Source organism: Polyodon spathula, chromosome 2, assembly GCF_017654505.1.
Source record: "Polyodon spathula isolate WHYD16114869_AA chromosome 2, ASM1765450v1, whole genome shotgun sequence".
In the NCBI taxonomy this organism is placed as follows: Eukaryota; Metazoa; Chordata; class Actinopteri; order Acipenseriformes; family Polyodontidae; genus Polyodon; species Polyodon spathula.
Window position 1 is genome coordinate 5,333,658 of NC_054535.1, and position 21,655 is coordinate 5,355,312.

Consider the following 21,655-nt stretch of genomic DNA (forward strand, 5'->3'; position numbering starts at 1 on the left):
GGAAACGCTTGCAATAACGCAATAATCCACACAAGGTCTGGGCTGACGGCTGTATGCTTCTCCCAAGGACAAAGATTAATTCAAGAAGTGAACATGAATGCACACTTGTTTGTAGGTGGTGTGTGTGTGAAATAAAACCTTCAAGAGTAAACCAAGAAGGGCGAGGGTTTGCTTTTACTTTCTTCTGTCTGCCACGAATGAAAAGATTTGTTTCCGCAGCTAACTTTCTGAGTTTGACTGATGTCAGGGACCTGAATGCACCCAGTTTGCAATCTTGCCAAACTTCTGTTGTACATTTTAAAGAACATTAACGGATTTCAGGAACAGAGTTAAATCTGTTGAGTCTAATAGAAGAGCTGGTCCCAGTCCAATACTTGCTTGTGTAAATATTTTTGCAAGAACTTTATTTAGCAGGATGATATGGCCATGAATGATATTGGTTCATAAACATCATAATGCTGAGCCTGGCATGTTTAATTGCATTTTATTAGATTTTTGGACCCAAAAGGATGCTATCTTACTTTGTGTGTGTCTGTTGAGGTGTTGGTCAGTTGTAACTTGCATAAAAAAATGTTTTATTAATGCAACAGTATTTTGTTTATTTTTTTATATTTATATTCTATATGCTCTTAAGAATTTTAGAAATATAGGTTTTTGCACTGGCAGTAGTGCAGTGAGTTTTATATTCAGTCAAACGGGGCTCAACCACAAAGCTTTGACTAGATAGAAGTTTCAGATGTTCCAGTCTTTGAAATAATGTTTGGCACACCAGAGGTAAGCTGTAGTCTACTGAGAGACATGGAACAGTTTGTTTGGCTATGATATTTGTATTGTTTGTAAACCATCATGAGAAGCCCACATGGATGAGGATTTAAATTAATTAGCGTTTCATCTTACATGAACTACAGTGCTTAAATAAAAAGTGGAATGTATTGTTCTCTTCCCTGTTTGAACAGTTAAACAAGATATCTAGAGAGCGATCAGTGAGGAACATGGCTTTAACCCATTCCTGATTGTAATCTGAAAATACACCATCCTCCCTGGGTTTGTTGTTTAATGCCCAATATCTGGTATAACAGTCGCTCCTCCCTAGTTGGTTTTTTTAGAACAGTAATATGGCTGAGTGGCTGTTCTACACAACTCCTTTTTAATATTCCTTGTTTCGCTGGAGCTTTTTGGTCCCCGCACAGTAGTTTTGACACCCGATCTCCCTTGTGTGCATCATATAATGGGGCTACTGCAAAATCCTGAAATTGTAATGAATGGTAATGTCTATTCCTCCTGACAATGGTTTTACAGTGAAATCCTAAACATTGAACACTAAACCAATGGTTTTCACTTGGTAGTTGTTGCACTAAATCAGGAAGAAATGCATACTGTTTGTTTTAATGGAGTTATTGAGTAGACTGCCTGGTGGTTGGGCATGTGCTGCTGCTCATAATTTAAAATAGTATCAGTGGAAGGATTCTTGCTGCTCAGGCTAATGGAGCCCAAGGAAAAGTTATGTTGGTTTAAGGGGCTTTTCATCCCTAGTCTTGACTGAGGATTCTTTTCTTACTTTACTTTCAGGTCCCTGAAATCATCAGCACTATCCGGCAAGCAGGAAAGACAGCCCGTCAGGAAGAGGCCCATTCTCGATATCACGACCCAGATGACGCCTTCTCCAAAAAGTTTGAGGTTTTGTTCTGTGGACGAGTGATTGTAGCACATAAAAAAGCCCCCCCAGCACTGATTGATGAATGTATAGAGAAGTTCAATCACATCAGCGCAAAGAAAAAGGATGGAGAGACTACTTCTGACCAAGACGTTTCCTTGGATCAGCCACAACGCTCTTCGGCAGCAACTGGCAAGCATGCATTATTCTTCCAAGCTGCAGCCAATGGGATAGACTGCAGCAAGTTAGGGAACTTTAGCACTGCCAATCCCAGTTGCCAAAAGACTGTGTTTCTGAAAAGAGACTCAAGTCTCGCATCTATCGCTACTATTGATGAAAATGGAGTTTCTCCAGAGATACGGAGGCGTAACATCAGTGAGCCTTGTGGAGTCCAACCAACAGATATCCAAGCAAACAGGACGATGTTGTTTACGGTAAAATAAGAGATATAAAATTTCAATTCTATTTTCCCTTTGCTACCATGGCAATAGCTGAAAGTATAATACTATATATTTTTTTTTTTTTTGCCTCTGTTTTGTTTACTGCTTTGGGAGATCTACCCAGGCTTGTTCTCATAGCAGCAAGAACAAAAAAAAACAAACAAAAAAATCGGCTGTATAAAAAGGCACATAGAGAACCCGCTGCCAGGCAGCCTGAGACACTTCTGGAGGAGCACACCATGCATACCAGCTCCCAGTCAGGAAATGTCTTGCGCTTTGTTATTCTCACCTGTAACGCTAAGACACACATTGTGTACCTAAGCAAGAAAATTATTTGGTGTCTGAAAAGTGTATGTAAATGTAGCCACATTAAAGGAAGTACCTTAATCATCATTGCTGAAATTGACTGAAATAAATGACTATTATTACTGAGTTTTTTATTTGAAACGCAATGTTCTTGTTCATTGCAGATCGGGCAGTCTCAGATGTACCTCATTAGTCCAGACACAAAGAAAGTTGCCATTGAGAAAAGCTTTCGAGAAATCTCCTTCTGTTCTCAGGTTAGTAAATCACAATTTGAATATGCGTTTGAGTTCTGCTGTTAGTCTGTGGCTATGCAGAGTGCTGTGACCTGAATCATCATAGCAGTGTGTTTGGTGTATGCTGGTAAATCGGATCGTGGTTTTAATAATCTTTCAAACTGTCTTTTGGAATTAAGAGGTTTGTGTTCTTGAAGTATATCTTGCACAGAATAAGATAGTTATGTAACACAGTGGCATTAGTTGTTTGTAGTTTTTTTTTAGTTTAGTTAGTTAAGAGGTGGTTTGAATTGTTTATATTGATAAACACGCACAGGTCAGCAATGAGCGTGCGTACTGGACTGGTCAGCATTGAGCGTGCGTACTGGACTGGTCAGCAATGAGCGTGCGTACTGGACTGGTCAGCATTGAGCGTGCGTACTGGACTGGTCAGCATTGAGCGTGCGTACTGGACTGGTCAGCAATGAGCGTGCGTACTGGACTGGTCAGCAATGAGCGTGCGTACTGGACTGGTCAGCAATGAGCGTGCGTACTGGACTGGTCAGCATTGAGCGTGCGTACTGGACTGGTCAGCATTGAGCGTGCGTACTGGACTGGTCAGCATTGAGCGTGCGTACTGGACTGGTCAGCAATGAGCGTGCGTACTGGACTGGTCAGCAATGAGCGTGCGTACTGGACTGGCCAGCAATGAGCGTGCGTACTGGACTGGCCAGCAATGAGCGTGCGTACTGGACTGGTCAGCAATGAGCGTGCGTACTGGACTGGCCAGCATTGAGCGTGCGTACTGGACTGGCCAGCAATGAGCGTGCGTACTGGACTGGCCAGCATTGAGCGTGCGTACTGGACTGGTCAGCATTGAGCGTGCGTACTGGACTGGTCAGCAGTGAGCGTGCGTACTGGACTGGTCAGCAGTGAGCGTGCGTACTGGACTGGTCAGCAGTGAGCGTGCGTACTGGACTGGTCAGCATTGAGCGTGCGTACTGGACTGGTCAGCAGTGAGCGTGCGTACTAGACTGGTCAGCATTTAAGCAATGATTCCGAAGGCATTACAATTCTCCATCTGAATTGATGTTTTTTTCAAAGCTCAAAGGATTTTATTAGCTCTTTTTCAGTGGGAGTAACTGTTTTCTTCTCCTCAGGGAATCCGTCATGTGGATCACTTTGGCTTTATCTGCAGAGAGTCTTCAGAGAATGGAAACTGCCATTTTGTCTGTTATGTGTTTCAGTGTACAAACGAAGCACTGGTAAGAGCTTGCATTGTGCACAAAGACATTATTGAAACAAGTGGTTTAAAGTAATTTTATTACAAAGTAAGGCACAGAAACAAAATGGTAATGATGTGATTGATAACTGAATCTGATAGACCATTATGTTACGTTGATAGTCATAAGCTGAATTTAGCCATGAAAAAATGGTCAGATTGAATGAGAATTCAACCAAAACTCCCCCAAAACCCTTTATACAGTGCATGATGTCTTTCTTGTTTGTACAGTATACTTTAGCCCACAAAGGTTACACGTAGTTTGTGTTTGTATTTGCCTTGCTTATAAATAATGTGAGGCTACACAAATACCTTTTGAATTTGTTTGTTGTGTGTTGGTTTATGTTGTGATCAATATGAGGAAGATGTTTTTTCCCCCAACTCTGGTTCATTTTATATTGTGTTATTTCAGGTTGATGAAATCATGATGACCCTTAAGCAGGCTTTCAGTGTCGCTGCTGTGCATCACAATTCAAAAACACAGGCGCTGCAATGTGAGAGCTGCCCAATGCAGCATCTACACAAGCTCTGTGAAAGAATTGAAGGTACCGCAACCAGTGCAGCATTTTAAAAGACAATTGGAATTGTTTGATTGAAGTGGGTAATAGTCGATGATTAGCTTATGCCATGGAAGCCTTTTTGCTAAAATGAAAACTAAACAGTGTCTAGTGATTCCAGAAGCCAGTATGTGTGGCTTGACAATTGAGTATTTAACCATGCATGTTTTTTCCTAATTAAAAAAACAAACAGAAAAACACCGTTCGGGCCAGTCATCTTTAGAAAAGAGCATTTTAATAATTCAGGGATAAGGGTTCTGGCTATTGGTGTGTAAAAGATATTTATGTGCAATCCAAAAGGCTGAAGTAAGCCTATACAAATATTGCAGTATTATAATTATTATATTATATTATAATATCGTATTTAGTTTCTAAAACTCAATGTATTGGGGTTACAGAAATTAGTGGACTGTGTTGTGTATGTTTCTTTAGGTCTGCATCCATCAAAAGCTAAGATTGAACTTCAGAAGCATCTATCAACTCTAAATAACAAAGAAACGACAGCAATATTTGAGGAGGTCCTGGTAGGTTTTTATTTCAAATTGTTTATTTTTGTAATTTATCTATTTATGTAATTAAAAATAAATACCAAGGCATTTAGTAGAGGATTTACTGTATTGAGCATCTAGGCATTTTAGAAACATGGTGCCAGTTACTGGCGACACATTTGTTGTAGTTGTCTGCACCCGTAAATATCTGATGCAAAGTGAACTGAAAAGATACCTTCTCTGAGTTTTATAGAGTATTTGGATGCATTCTGAGCCTGTAAATGAATAGCAGTGTTTTGGGGTCTTTTGAATGTTGTATCTCAAAATTCTGCTCCCCAGGTGCTAATAGTTGTCAAAGGAGGCTCACACAAGGTAGTCAAGCACTCCATCTAGTGGTTGTTATTGAAAACAACTGAATTCTTGTATTGTTCAAACTGCATGGATTTTAAAATGGGTTTTAAAAAAAATGTTTTTGTTGTTTGTCTGTTGGTGCTTTTATTTAGATTTTGAGCTCTGTCTGCTGTATTTTCTGTTTTTAGAAAGCATACATTTTTATCACTGGACAAAGTGGAATCATTTTATAATTATATTTCACAGCAAAGAAGTGCTTGCATGCAACCATGCTCTCTAATGTACAGTGCATTCAATATACAGTATTGTTCATATACCTACAGTATGTGGTGAAGTATAGTTTGCATGCAGTATTAAGAAATAACTTGTTTTATGTTTTTTTTTCCTCAGAAAGTGAGACCAAAATGTGAAGATGAAGAAAATGAACTGATTATTTCGAGCTTGAGGAGCCTGTATGAGGAGAAACAGAAGAACCATTCCCATAGTTACAATAGGGAGGTGAAGCAGGTAGACTGGACCTCAACTTGAGTATATGTCTGTGCAATATAATGACACTACTGTTACATGTCATTCTAAAACAATTTCTTATGGACCTTTTGCTGGCTGTACAGTCATTTTGGCATGACACTAATAGAACACCAGTTATATGTATAGTTCCTAAGGTGTTAAAATTGGTTACTACTCCCATTATTGCCTTGAGTTTGAGATCTGACAGAAATTACACTTGCATACCCCTAGTGGTCATTTGTGAAAATGTGCTTTTCTGTGGTTAAAATGGAATATCAGCTAGTAAGCCCAGTAAAGGGTGATCTACGGTAAGCATAGGCAGTAATTGAGAATAATAGAACATGAAATTAAACAGGTAAGAAATTAACCCTTTTTCAGGCGCATGGGTGTCCTAGATGTGATTAAAGGGTTAATCGATTACCTTTATTTTGTCTGATTCTGGGAAACAGGAGCAATCCTTCTTCAGAGTGCACATGGTATGTTTTGGGGGTACATTTGGACCCCTTTCTGACTTGCTAAGAGTATACATATTTCACATACCACAATTACAGCTCCTGCTTACTGACAGAATGCGTTGTTGAGAGCTGAAGGAGGTATAGAAATGGTGTATCGCTTCTAAAATGAACGATTTATCCATATATATGTATTTGTTTATCCAATAGCCATTTTCATGAAACTCTGCATCTGTGTCTAATACACAAGTTCCTAGTACTGTGTTACAGTATTGTGCTTATTACCTGCTATAGTACAACATTCAAAAACATTCAAGTATGTCTTTCATATGCTATATGCTACCAAGCCCAGGTCCTGTTTACTTGCAGAATGTTTTGTTTATAATAATGCATTCATTTCCAGCACTGTACCCTGACGAATGGTTAATCATTAAGAAAATGTGATGGTGTCACTTTAAGAAAACTAGAAGCAAAAAAATTGAACTAAATGATGGGAGGGGAGATGGTTCTAAACGTAAGGACAGAAATTGAAAACCTTAGTTCTAATCTTTTAATGAGCTATTATTTTGATTGCAGATAAAATTCACTGTTTGCAGATAATTATGGGGACTTTCTGTGCCTTTAATGTCTTACACAAATATTTAATGAAGTAGCACATGGTGCACACTAATTATAGGGCTCATTTTAAGCCCTCGCAGAACTGCTCAGAAGATGTGCCAAATGAGTTGCAGATGAGTGCTGGACGGTTACGACTGGAACAGCTGAAAACTCGAGCCAAAAGATCTCTCGCCGAGTCTCTGGAAGGTATTTTATCCAGGGTAAGAAGACTATATTGCATTCTTTGTATTCTTCTGAGAGATTGGTTGTTCTGATTCAAGTGCAGATTTGAATAGGGCAGTATGTTGGCTTTATACAAACTGAGAATGAAGACATTAGCCAAAGTGTTTGTCAACTTGTAGTTTTACTTCAGGATTTATGGTTGCATGTTTAAAATTATAGATCAGATGTGCAATATCCAACTGGCACCTTTTATTTCACAACCAAAACATGCTGGATGGTCGTAGACAACAAGCTTACAGTAGTTACGTCCATAGGAGGCTGAATGTAGGGACTTTGTGAATAAAATCTTGGGTATCTGTCTGATCATCTTCCTAGACGGGTAACAAACCTAGGCATCGGAAGGAAAGCTTTGAAAGTGTGGATACAGATAACTCCTCTTCCAACACAGCCCTTCACAGTATAAGCAGGGTAAGTCTATTGAATGCTGTTTACAAGTCAGTAAAATGCATTTGGGCATATTTTTGTCCAGTAGTAGTAGTTCAGCCATATGGTAATTTAATTGGAGCTTATGTATGTTTCTAATATCTATAACCCAAAAGTAGCTTGAGGGTTCAAACATGTGTGTTTGGTGGTGTGGGTTGCAAATCAAGTAAAGCCATCAAAAGTAAATGTTCTCTTCATGTAACTTGAACATTTTTAAAGTCTTTGGCTATCTAAAAATGAGATGCAGATCATTAATAGACAACTTATGGCTTTTGCTGTTATTCTGTACATGGTGTTCAGAAATATGTAATTTGAAACTATTCTACCTATTCTTACACACTGTGAATAATCTACATCCATGTATGTGACATTTACATTACCACTCATTACCATTGAGAAATGGTTGTCCAGTACCTTTTCTTGCACTTATACTAACACCTGTACCTGTATACTAACACCTGTTCCACATTGTTTAAAGTAGGCTGTGTAATTTGCTGCAAAGAGGACTATTTATAAAGCTCAGACTTAACCGAGAATGACTGCAGCTGGAAGTCTTGCAATGTTTTCTTGGTGGTATTGTACCCTCAGGAGCCTTCCATTACCGATGCTCTTGCACAGCCACTCACTGCAAGCCCTGTGAAGGCACATAGGTCCACAGGGGACCTGAAGAGGCTGGACAACCCTTCCCATAAGTCACCTCAGCATGAGTTCAGACAGAGGTCCAAAACTCTGAGTCACCTGCCTATTCACAGCCAGCAGCCAGTGGAGGAGTCGCCAAGCATCCCCAAGCTCAGGCTCATGAGGCATTACTCAATGGGCACGGACACACCACATGAATGCAGGTGAGAGCTTTAAATCGCAACTGCTGTATGAGGAGCTTGTGTGCCATTTTTTATAAAACGATGCTTAGCAAGTTTAACAACAAATCTGTGAATCGCTATCACACACACACACACACACACACACACACACACACACACACACACACACACACACACACACACACGGAAAAATAAACGGAATTCTGTGGTCTTTGTCTCTTGTATTCTGAATCTTCAGGCAAGTTCCCCTACCTTGTTTTAGATCTATTTATCTTGATAGTTTGCTGTCTTTTATATATTTCTGTCTCAGTCTTTCCAGACATGGATTAAACTGTCTATTTGTTGTCTGAAGGAAACAAATCGTGCTTCATTTTTTTTCACCTTTTTTATTTTTCGATTCTATCTTTACTTAAGAACGTCCTCTGTTTTTCTCTGCATTGCTTCTGGAGTAGCTTGAATACGCTCGACTCTGATGACAAGAGCCCCGCTGCTCCCCTGTCCACTCCCACGCCTCCAGCTCGTCTCATTGCGCCCTCTGCTTCCTCTCCAAACTTTTTAAAATCTCTAAAGCAAAATTCAGGTGGAGAACAAAGTGGGGGCATGTTGAAAAGGAGGTGAGATTGCACACAAGATAGTGTAGATCTGAACCCCTAACCCCTTACAAACTGCAGTTCTGCAGCTGCAGCTCTCCACGTAACAGGATCTTATTTAAGATTCACAGCAGATCGATTTCTATCATTTCTAATTGTTCTATTGAAAGATATAAATTAAAGTAGAGATTCAGCTTTATAATAAAACAAGAAGTTAGTTTCAGTCCAGACAGTTGTCATGTTGATGCGCGAGGCCGCACTGTAGTTGATCCCTGTAGCCAGCATTGCAGCCGTTGTGTGTGTGTGTTTATGCACCTCACAGGCAAAATAGGCTGATCCCTGGAGCCAGCATTACACTTCAGCCATCAACACCAGGCAGAAGGATATCTACATCATCAGATGGAAGGAAACGGAGATGGATCACATTAGTTTACAGTAAAAGAAGCTATGTCTTAGTTGGCGCTTATCTTGGCGAGAGCTGAGTCCAGTATCAGCGTGAAGTTTTAACACCTACTCTCATGTAATAGAAATCATTACATAACATGCATAACATGAAAATAACATTCAAAAACAAATGTCATACTTTGACAAAAGTATTTGGGCAATCAACATATTTCGTATGAAACCCATTCGTTGGTAATTATTGACAATTATCATGATTGAAAACACCTGGTGATAATTAGAATAAATAAATACATTGTCATCAAGTGCTGAAAATAAATTTGTGATTCACAGAAGGTTAAAACTGCAACAATCTCAAAATGACAGTGATACAGCTAAACAAAAAAGGAGAAACTACCAGAAAAATATCAGAAAGACTCGGTTTACCAAAAAGCACTGTGTGGCTATTATAGACAAACGCAGGAGAACAGGACCTACTGCAACTAGCTTCAGTATGGAAAACCAAAAAGGATATTTCTGCAAAATCTGGAAGAAGAATCATTCCAGCAGCCTGGCAAAATCCTCAGATTACTGGAAAAGATTTGACGCAAGCATTGAGAGATGGTCAAGAAATTCACGAACAATTCAATGATATCTTAACAAGATGGGCGAAAACCAAGATGCAAACCTTTGTTAAAAATAATACAGAAGGGGGCTTCTGATTGGCGCAACCACTAAAAGCACTGTGTGGAGTGCAGGATGTGCCCTATAGCCTGGAGATTGTTGGCTCGAATCCAGCCTGTCACAGCTGACCGTGACTAGGAGTTCCTAGGGGGCGGCACACAATTGGCCGAGCGCCACCCAGGTAGGAAGGGCATAGGTCGGCAGGGGAATCCACATTTTACCGCGCATCAGCGACCCCTGCGGCTGACAGGGCGCCTGCGGGTCTGCAGTGGAGCCACCAGATCTGTGTTGTCCTCCAGCACTATAGGTCTGATAGCCTCGCTGTGGATCCGCAGGGTGGAAAATGACTGGCAGGAGCGCGCGAGTTCCAGCTGCCGTTTCCTGAGTCGGCAGGTGGGGGCGGGGCTGCGAGTGGTGAGCCGAGGATACAGATAATAATTGGGCATACAAAATTGGGGAGAAAAACGGGGGTAAAAAATTGGCGAAGACTAAATTAAAAAAAACTGTAAACATTATCAATGAACAGACCGCTTATATGTACAGTTCTACCCAAAAGTTCTGCATCATCCTATGTAACTAATTTCACTTCATAAAGTCGAATGAAACCTAAATGTTACATTACCATTTTGAATTACATAGTGCTTTGTAGTTTTCCATATACTTAACGAAAAACAAATGTTTGTAATTTTGAAAAATCGAACATAAAATCCTGTACGACTGTTATGGCTTCTGGTAGACACTATGATTTTGTAGTTTCTTTCGTGAACATGATGTTAAGTAAAACATCTAAATGATGTTCATAACTTTTTTTTATTATTATTTTTAATAGGTCTCAATCTTAAAATTTAAAATATTCTAACTCCCCAGTAATGTTGTTGAAGCTGACACCCTGGGGTCCTTCAAGAAGCTGCTTGATGAAGATTCTGGGATCAATAAGCTACTAACAACCAAACAAGCAAGATGGACAGAATTGCTTATGTTCTTATGTCCTAAAATTCTAGCTGACTTTTGGCAATAGCTGTAGAGTTAAGAACAAAGTACTCTGTACATCATTTATGTTATTTGAAATATAGAATAAAATGTATGCATTATTCATGCATACAGCATATCATAGTGCAGTAAACCTTTCTAGAACTCCTGGGGCACCCGCTTTGTGGATTCCTAGAACCCTCTACAGCTGTAAATCTTCTACAGTTGCCAGCTGACCCTTAATAATCACCACAAGATGTAGAAAAGGACAGGACAGTTAATTGCTGAGCTTGGTTGGAAAGGGCTTTCCAGACTAAATGTCTGACAAAGCCAAACCCTCAAGTGTTATTGTGACAGGCCAGTAATTAATAACACCTACTTGGCTAGCAGTTCACACAGCACATTGTGTTTCTAAGAATGTTGTATACATGTTTTAATTAAAAAATGTCCAAACACAGTTTTGGGCACCAGTACCTATTACTGACACCAAAGTAATAAATGTAACTATGTACAAATTACCAGTAGATTTCACATCTCTGTTTATTACTGTATTTATGTACCGGTATATTCAATTTTGTAACCTCTTGTAAGGGATGGAAATGAGCTGTACAGTGGAGTTTGACTGTTCACCCGTCTGAGCTGATGCATGCATGTGCCTCCTTTTTATTCCTATCTCTTCTAAACTTCTCTTCTTCAGTAGCACCCTGAGCACCTCTCACCTTAGCGGCCTGCGGGCAAGACTTCGCTCTTCTTCTTCTGTCCCCAGTTTTCTGAAATTTCTGGCTCCAGTAGCTGAAAACAGCGCCGTTGACTTTAAGAAAAGGTACAAGTAATTTGTCAGATGTTCTTCGTGGATTGCTCTTATTAGTGATAAACATGTGTTTTATTGTGTTCGAGTGCTGTTTTGTTTTGCTGTTATTTTCAAAGTGATTTCGCTGCCCGGTGTGCAAGAGGTGAACCATTAGGACCAGTCCCCACAGAAACGTAATAAAGCCTGTTTTGTTCCTGAAGAAACTACATTGTCACTTGTCACAATATCTAACCCCTATTAAGCTGTATTTATGGGCAGTACAGTAGCAGTCAGAACACAGAACATGGTTAAAATCACGTCAGATACTTCTAACACACTTTCTTGTTTTAACCAAAGTGGCATTTGTTGATGCTTTGAAAGATAAGCATATGTCATTTGAAATTATTCAAATAGTTCTAAACCAAACATGACTGGATATTACTAAAACATACAGTACCTGCAATCTACTGTGTAGATCTTCCCAGTAAATAGCCTCAGTGTAACCGTGTGAACAAGAAAAGAATTGGGATATATCCGGCCTTGTTTTGTTCTTCACAAAATGGTTGGTGAAAATATATACACGTCTTCACCCAATCCAGATTGTAAAAAAAAAAAAAAAAAAAAAAACATTTTCGGTGGATTTTTACACACACTGTTCATCATCTATTTCATCCATAATCTCAATAATGTGCAAATGTGAAAAGCTATACTTTCACTTATCACCATTTCTAATGAGATAGATTGTGATTTTGCCCTCAGAACTGGGATCTGTTTTTTAATTCATTTCTGCATACAAGCGCCCAAGACTTATTTTCTTTGGCCTTTTATGTATGTGCCCTCTCCTTTTCAGAGTGGAATAAAATAAACCAAAGTACTCTTTTCAACTAACTTGTTTCTTGTTATTTTACAGTTTGAAAGTGTTTCGAAATCGTCCATTGGAATGACTTTAGATTTCTCATTTAAGTGACTTGAGGCACAGGTCCAGTCCTGGAGGCAATGGCTGTGACAGTCCAGTGAGGAGTCGCCGGCATTCATGGCGACAGCAGATCTTTCTCCGAGTAGCAACACCACAGAAAGGCTGTGACTTGCCCAGCAGATATGAAGGTAGGAATGTTCTAGAAACTCGTCATGTTTCACAATTGCATAACAAGAAGATACAGTATATGTCAAATGAAGCAGGCAAGGCATGTCAACATATTTGTGGCTATTATTCTTGTGTAAGCTAATGCCTGGTTGTATATTTTAGTAAGTTGGGCCGGGTCATTTAGATTTTAATAAAACATTTAATGACAAGTGGTGGACACGGAATATAGTTTAAATTATTTGGAATTGATGGTACATTTTTACTTTTAGCCACTGAATGGCGCTGTTGTTCATCACAAAATTTTAAAAAAAATAAACACGACTATATACTATAAGAACATAAGAAAGTGTACAAACGAGAGGAGGCCATTCGGCCCATCTTGCTCGTTTGGTTGTTAGTAGCTTATTGATCCCAAAATCTCATCAAGCAGCTTCTTGAAGGATCCCAGGGTGTCAGCTTTAACAACATTACTGGGCAGTTGATTCCAGACCCTCACAATTCTCTGTGTAAAAAAGTGCCTCCTATTTTCTGTTCTGAATGCCCCTTTGTCTAATCTCCATTTGTGACCCCTGGTCCTTGTTTCTTTTTTCAGGCTGAAAAAGTCCCTTGGGTTGACACTGTCAATACCTTTTAGAATTTTGAATGCTTGAATTAGGTCGCCACGTAGTCTTCTTTGTTCAAGACTGAACAGATTCAATTCTTTTAGCCTGTCTGCATATGACGTGCATTTTAAGCCCGGAATAATTCTGGTCACTCTTCTTTGCACTCTTTCTAGAGCAGCAATATCTTTTTTATAGCGAGGTGACCAGAACTGCACACAATATTCAAGATGAGGTCTTACTAGTGCATTGTACAGTTTTAACATTACTTCCCTTGATTTAAATTCAACACTTTTCACAATGTATCCAAGCATCTTGTTAGCCTTTTTTATAGCTTCTAGATGAAGACATTTCTGAGTCAACAAAAACTCCTAGGTCTTTTTCATAGATTCCTTCTCCAATTTCAGTATCTCCCATATGATATTTATAATGTACATTTTTATTTCCTGCGTGCAGTACTTACACTTTTCTCTATTAAATGTCATTTGCCATGTGTCTGCCCAGTTCTGAATCTTGTCTAGATCATTTTGAATGACCTTTGCTGCTGCAACAGTGTTTGCCACTCCTCCTACTTTTGTGTCGTCTGCAAATTTAACAAGTTTGCTTACTATACCAGAATCTAAATCATTAATGTAGATTAGGAATAGCAGAGGACCTAATACTGATCCCTGTGGTACACCACTGGTTACCACAGTCCATTCTGAGGTTTTTCCTCTAATAAGTACTTTCTGTTTTCTACATGTTAACCACTCCCTAATCCATGTACATGTGTTTCCTTGAATCCCAACTGCGTTCAGTTTGAGAATTAATCTTTTGTGCGGGACTTTGTCAAAAGCTTTCTGGAAATCTAAATAAACCATGTCATATGCTTTGCAATTATCCATTATCGATGTTGCATCCTCAAAAAAATCAAGCAAGTTAGTTAGACACGATCTCCCTTTCCTAAAACCATGTTGACTGTCTCCCAGTACCCTGTTACCATATAGGTAATTTTCCATTTTGGATCTTATTATAGTTTCCATAAGTTTGCATATAATAGAAGTCAGGCTTACTGGTCTATAGTTACCTGGTTCAGTTTTGTTTCCCTTTTTGTGGATCGGTATTACGTTTGCAATTTTCCAGTCTGTCGGTACCACCCCTGTGTCAAGAGACTGCTGCATGATCTTGGTTAGCGGTTTGTAAATAACTTCTTTCATTTCTTTGAGTACTACTGGGAGGATCTCATCCGGCCCAGGGGATTTGTTTATTTTAAGAGCTCCTAGTCCCTTTAACACTTCTGCCTCAGTTATGCTAAAGTTATTTAAAACTGGATAGGAACTGGATGACATGTGGGGCATGTTGTCAGTATCTTCCTTTGTAAAAACTTGTGAAAAGTAATCATTTAATATATTTGCTATTTTTTTTTCTTCATCTACGATTTTGCCATTTGTATCTCTTAAACATTTAATCTCCTCTTTGAATGTTCTCTTGCTGTTGTAATATTGGAAAAACATTTTGGAATTGGTTTTAGCTCCCTTAGCAATGTTCATTTCTATTTCTCTCTTGGCCTTTCTAACTTCTTTTTTGACTTGTGTTTGCAGTTCCGTGTACTCTTTCTGCGTACTTTCTTTTTGGTCCTTTTTTAATGCTCTATAAAGTGCCTTTTTTCGCTGAATATTTTTTTTTAATTGATCTATTAAACCATTTTGGCAATTTAGTTTTACATTTAGATTTGTCTACTTTAGGGATGTAATTGTTTTGCGCCTCTAGTACTACATTTTTGAAGAACAACCATCCTTCTTCTGTGGGTGTTTTCTCTATTTTACTCCAGTCTACTTCTGTTAGTCTCTGTTTCATGCCTTCATAGTTTGCTTTTCTAAAATTGTAAACCTTAGCTTTAGTCATTACTTTTGGGGTTTTAAAAAACACTTCAAATGAGACCATGTTGTGGTCTGAGTTTGCCAGTGGTTCTCTGACCTCTGTTTTAGTTATTCTATCTTCGTTATTTGAAAAGACTAAATCAAGGCATGCCTCCCCTCTAGTCGGTGCCTTGACAAATTGTGTTAGGAAGCAGTCATTTGTCATTTCCACCATTTCAATTTCATCCTTCGTGCTACCCACCGGGTTTTCCCATTTTATTTGGGGGAAGTTGAAATCCCCCATTAGTATGGCTTCTCCTTTGCTACATGCATTTCTAATGTCATTGTATAACAGATTATTGTGGTCACTGTCTGAATCTGGCGGTCTATAGCATGCTCCTATTATTATGCCCTTTGAATTTTTGTCCGTTATTCTGACCCATATTGATTCGGTTTTATTTTCTTTGTCCAGGTTTAACACCTGGGCTTCAAGACTGTTTCTTATGTATAGCACTACCCCTCCCCCTCTTCTGTCCTGCCTGTCTTTCCTATACAGTGTATACCCACAAATATTATATTCGTCCCCATCACTCTCAGACAACCAAGTTTCAGTAACACCTATCACATCATAGTTACCTGTTAGTGCAGTAGCTTCAAGTTCTAGAATTTTGTTTCTGATACTTCTAGCATTTAGATAAATACATTTAATTGTTGTCTTATCTGAGTTGTTGTTCTTGTTTTGATGCGGTCTCCCTTCTGTTTTTTTGTTGATTTCTCCCCCCTTCCTTTCTAGTTTAAATGCTTCTGAACCTGCTCGAGGATCTTTTCTCCAAGTAGAGTGGTTCCCTTGTTATTTAAGTGCAGTCCATCCCGTCTATACAGATAGTCCTCGTTGTAGAATGTGGTCCAATGATCAAGATAGGTGAAGCCTTCCCGTGTGCACCACATCTTCAGCCATGCGTTTTGATTAATTATTTCCAGCTGTCCATATGGTCCTTTGCAAGGTGCCCAAACATCCTGTCTGTGTTTTCTTCTATATAAGCACCATAATGTGTTCCTCTATAGGTTATCATCTTTAAATACGTCAATTGCTTGGGCTTTTGTTAGGAGTGGCTGGCTGTTTACAGGTCTTTGTTACTGTATGTGCCATTCTTTAGCTGTGTTTATGCATGTAGCATAATGTTATAATGCAGCTTAATGTTGTTCAAACAATGACTCCTGTGGTGATATTTTACAGAATAGGTGGTGTTTTCTTCTTGTACTGTAAATGCTCAGTAATATACTGCTATTCAATCAAGTTTTAGACAAAAAAAAGATTTACATCACTGGTGACACAGCATGTGTAGTTTATGTATACATTGTACACACGCTTGTTTATCAGTACACTTTAGCTTATTAATACTAACTTATGGGCTATTCACACCGTTCACACACAGCGGGAGAGGGAAGCAGAACTCTAGCGGCACCGCAGAGCGCCGCACGGTGACGTAAACGACCAGCAACCAGTCAGGGGAAAGTAGGAGGCGCCTTTGCGAGGAAGAAAAAAAAAGTACAATGCAGGGAAAACTTGTGGTTCTGATTTCTGATTATGCAGAGATGTATAACACATCACACCAGAGCTCCTGCATGAGCCGGTGATATTCGCTGTACCTTTTACTTTTCTTGAGGATGTCATGGACCCACAATGAGCTTTCATTTTTTTTCTTTCTCCGGTAGAGCAGGACGATCACCACGACCACCCCCCCACCCACCCCAAGGGGAAAAAAAAAAAAAGTTTTATATGAGGGTGGCAATAATTGCATTTTTTAATCGTGTATATGGTAATGCTCAGTATCAGCCTTGATTTGGCCTCCCCAGCGCATCAGCATGCACAACTTTTGAATTTATTTTGTTTATTTAATTATTTTTAACTTTTATATATTTATTGGAATTAATTAGTTCATTCTTTTCTGTTGAGTCCCGCTGGCATAATCGTGTTCAGTCTGTGTATCCATTTACTTTCTTTTATTCTTCTGTATGTCGCATTATATATATACTTTTTTTTTATATATATATATATATATATATATATATATATATATATAACTTTTTTTTTTTTTGTTTTTTTTACTAAGCTTTGTGTCTTCTGTATAAAAACAGTTTTCCCTTCCAACTGGCATTTACTGTTTGTTGCTTCTACATGCAACTGTGATGTAATAGACTGCTCACTGACTTTCCACAGCCGCTCCCCTTCCGTGTCCGGTGTTAACAGTGGTCCTAGGCTACTGCAGAGCAACGTGCAAGGAGGTGACAAGGGCGAGCGTCTGGTGTTAACAGTGGTCCTCTCTAACTTCAAAAACTCTCAGCCACAGACATGGTAACACATCAGTGCAGGGTGACATTTATTTTGTATAATGTGTGAGCTGAGCTTGATTTAAGCTTTAATTGTGTGTGCCTTATCAGAAATTATACTCCATCTGGAAACAAACATGCTCATATGGGCGACAGGCAGGCAGACACAGCAGAGACGCCCAGCGAGTTCTGCAGTAAAGCTGTCCGCTGAAAGATAACAATCAGGCTTGGGTTGGGTTGTAGGATGGGTATTGGATATTGGTTCTGGAAAGGAGGCTTGCTTTTTGCCTTGGGAGAACAGCAGTGCTTTGACACCATTTTTTTTTCCTATCTTTTTTTTTTTTATATACAGGGTGAAGGCTCTTCCTTCAAATAACAGAATAACTAAAGCTTTAGCGTTACAGCATGAAAACTGCGTGAGAGAATTGTGTTCAGTTACCTTGCATTTCTTTTAATAGTTGTCACCATGGATGCGTCCAGCCTTGGCTGGGGTACTGTGTGGAATGGCAGGGGGGCGCAAGGGGCGTGGAACCCCCCCTTGGCAGAGTAAATGTTTTAGAGCTGCAGGTGGTTTACATAGCCTTGCAGCATTTCTTTGCTGAAGGTTTGAGGGAGACATGTGCTTGTCCGTACAGACAACACAACAGTGATGGCTTAGAGGCACGGGAACGAATTTCAAACTGGGGGTGCTCATTTTTTGTGTAATTCACCATATAAATATGCACAGACCAAGTGAGTTTCGTAAGGAATAAGACATGGTGGCACAAGGTGAAAAAATCAGAAACACAAGTCAAAAACACATTTACTGTAAGATTCAAAGCAACAAGAATGTATTATCCGATGTTACATAAATAAAATGCAATGACATACTGAACACGTAGCCTACTTTGTGCCGTCTTTTAGATGTCTTTTAAAAATAGTAAAATACATTATAATCTTCGACACTAAAATGCTTTCATTCTATTCGACACGTTTTAATAGGTCTATTCACAAACCGAACAGTTGTATAAATGCCACTGCAGTCTATACTATTTTCAATTATGTACCCTATTCAACAATGACAAGCATTCCTAGAATCCTAGAAGCTTACATTTTGATTTCGAACATACCTTTAAACAACAGAACCGGAACAAGACAGCTGTAATGTCGAAAATAAAACATCAACCCATCCTTAACTGTACGTAACATAGTTAACTATAGGAAGCAAAGTATTCAGATCATCAAGCACGTAAACATTATGCTTTGTGCTGGTCTCTACTGTAACACAGACAAGACTTGAAAACATGCTGCAGACACGCCTGTGAATCAGGACAGTTCTGCATTCTATACAATCACTAGATTCTGTAGACACATCGGGGGGAAAAAACAGTTTTAAAGGCTAGTACGAAAGCAGTACACTACTAGAGACATTTGATAGCAACTGTAACTTATTAATATAGGGTTGGTAGATTGACATTAATTTAAGTTATCGCTACATGTCTCTTAAGCTGTAATTAGCATTGTACAACAATGGGCTGAATTAAATCAAGCTCCAATATTTTGTAGCTCTGCATTCCTTAATGAAAACTGTTGGCTTTCCTCTCGCGTTAGAGCAATAAACGTGTTAGAGCGATGAGCTGGTTAGTCAGTGTGTTACAGCAGTAACCCTGTTAGAGTGATGAGCAGTTAATCAGCGTGTTAGAGCAGTAACCCTGTTAGAATGATGAGCAGTTAATCAGTGTGTTAGAGCAATAGCCCTGTTAGAGTGATGAGCAGTTAATCAGCGTGTTAGAGCAGTAACCCTGTTAGAATGATGAGCAGTTAATCAGTGTGTTAGAGCAATAGCCCTGTAGAGTGATGAGCAGTTAATCAGTGTGTTAGAGCAATAACCCTGTTAGAATGATGAGCAGTTAATCAGCGTGTTAGAGCAGTAACCCTGTTAGAGTGATGAGCTAGTTAATCAGTGTGTTAGAGCAATAGCCCTGTAGAGTGATGAGCAGTTAATCAGCGTGTTAGAGCAGTAACCCTGTTAGAATGATGAGCAGTTAATCAGTGTGTTAGAGCAGTAACCCTGTTAGAGTGATGAGCTAGTTAATCAGTGTGTTAGAGCAATAGCCCTGTTAGAGTGATGAGCAGTTAATCAGCGTGTTAGAGCAGTAACCCTGTTAGAGTGATGAGCTAGTTAATCAGCGTGTTAGAGCAGTAACCCTGTTAGAGTGATGAGCAGTTAATCAGTGTGTTAGAGCAGTAACCCTGTTAGAGTGATGAGCAGTTAATCAGTGTGTTAGAGCAATAGCCCTGTTAGAGTGATGAGCAGTTAATCAGCGTGTTAGAGCAGTAACCCTGTTAGAGTGATGAGCAGTTAATCAGCGTGTTAGAGCAGTAACCCTGTTGATGAGCAGTTAATCAGCGTGTTAGAGCAGTAACCCTGTTAGAGTGATGAGCAGTTAATCAGTTAATCAGCGTGTTAGAGCAATAGCCCTGTAGAGTGATGAGCAGTTAATCAGCGTGTTAGAGCAGTAACCCTGTTAGAGTGATGAGCAGTTAATCAGTGTGTTAGAGCAATAGCCCTGTAGAGTGATGAGCAGTTAATCAGCGTGTTAGAGCAGTAGCCCTGTTAGAGTGTGATGAGCAGTTAATCAGTTAGAGCAGTAACCCTGTTAGAGTGATGAGCAGTTAATCAGCGTGTTAGAGCAATAGCCCTGTAGAGTGATGAGCAGTTAATCAGTTAGAGCAGTAGCCCTGTTAGAGTGATGAGCAGTTAATCAGCGTGTTAGAGCAGTAACCCTGTTAGAGTGATGAGCAGTTAATCAGCGTGTTAGAGCAGTAACCCTGTTAGAGTGATGAGCAGTTAATCAGCGTGTTAGAGCAGTAACCCTGTTAGAGTGATGAGCAGTTAATCAGTGTGTTAGAGCAATAGCCCTGTAGAGTGATGAGCAGTTAATCAGCGTGTTAGAGCAATAGTTAGAATGATGAGCAGTTAATCAGTGTGTTAGAGCAATAGCCCTGTAGAGTGATGAGCAGTTAATCAGTGTGTTAGAGCAATAGCCCTGTAGAGTGATGAGCAGTTAATCAGCGTGTTAGAGCAGTAACCCTGTTAGAATGATGAGCAGTTAATCAGTGTGTTAGAGCAATAGCCCTGTAGAGTGATGAGCAGTTAATCAGCGTGTTAGAGCAATAGCCCTGTAGAGTGATGAGCAGTTAATCAGTGTGTTAGAGCAATAGCCCTGTAGAGTGATGAGCAGTTAATCAGTGTGTTAGAGCAGTAACCCTGTTAGAGTGATGAGCAGCGTGTTAGAGCCTGCCCTTAGAGTGATGAGCAGTTAATCAGTGTGTTAGAGCAGTAACCCTGTTAGAATGATGAGCAGTTAATCAGTGTGTTAGAGCAATAGCCCTGTAGAGTGATGAGCAGTTAATCAGTGTGTTAGAGCAATAGCCCTGTTAGAGTGATGAGCAGTTAATCAGCGTGTTAGAGCAGTAACCCTGTTAGAATGATGAGCAGTTAATCAGCGTGTTAGAGCAGTAACCCTGTTAGAATGATGAGCAGTTAATCAGTGTGTTAGAGCAATAGCCCTGTAGAGTGATGAGCAGTTAATCAGTGTGTTAGAGCAGTAACCCTGTTAGAATGATGAGCTAGTTAATCAGCGTGTTAGAGCAGTAACCCTGTTAGAGTGATGAGCTAGTTAATCAGTGTGTTAGAGCAATAGCCCTGTAGAGTGATGAGCTACCCTGCCCCACCATCTCATTCCCACTCTTTTTCCCTCATTCCATCCCTCTGCTTGTAAGCTCGGTGTCATCTTCGACTCTACCTTCTCCCTTTCTGACCATATCTCAGCCATAACACACACCTGCAGTTTCCATCTATTCAGCATCTACAAAATACACCCCTCCATTTCCTTTTCTGCTACTAAACTTCTGGACCACTCTGTCATTTTCACCCACCTCGACTACTGTAATTCCCTCCTCCTTGGCCTCCCCTCCTACGCCTTTGCACCATTACAACAAATTCAGAAGGTCTCTGCCCGTATCATATTCAACCTCCCCCGTTCTTTCCACACCTCCCCTCTTCTCCTCCAG

General features: G+C 39.7%; 1 protein-coding gene across 5 annotated transcripts in view; it reads left to right on the plus strand.

Moving 5' to 3' along the window:
* The window catches only part of LOC121329177 (TBC1 domain family member 1-like), an 87,770-nt gene that overhangs the window by 24,860 nt on the left and 41,255 nt on the right, over positions 1 to 21,655 (plus strand). For 2 of the 5 annotated variants that reach the window (XM_041274605.1, XM_041274642.1), the window contains 11 exons: positions 1,570 to 2,088; positions 2,565 to 2,654; positions 3,773 to 3,877; positions 4,307 to 4,439; positions 4,884 to 4,975; positions 5,681 to 5,797; positions 6,939 to 7,067; positions 7,405 to 7,497; positions 8,101 to 8,354; positions 11,655 to 11,780; positions 12,712 to 12,851. In XM_041274605.1, the coding sequence (XP_041130539.1) occupies positions 1,570 to 2,088; positions 2,565 to 2,654; positions 3,773 to 3,877; positions 4,307 to 4,439; positions 4,884 to 4,975; positions 5,681 to 5,797; positions 6,939 to 7,067; positions 7,405 to 7,497; positions 8,101 to 8,354; positions 11,655 to 11,780; positions 12,712 to 12,851 (1,798 nt within the window). The remainder of the gene's footprint in view (positions 1 to 1,569; positions 2,089 to 2,564; positions 2,655 to 3,772; positions 3,878 to 4,306; positions 4,440 to 4,883; positions 4,976 to 5,680; positions 5,798 to 6,938; positions 7,068 to 7,404; positions 7,498 to 8,100; positions 8,355 to 11,654; positions 11,781 to 12,711; positions 12,852 to 21,655) is intronic. The other 3 variants (XM_041274614.1, XM_041274623.1, XM_041274633.1) reach the window with 3 other exon arrangements.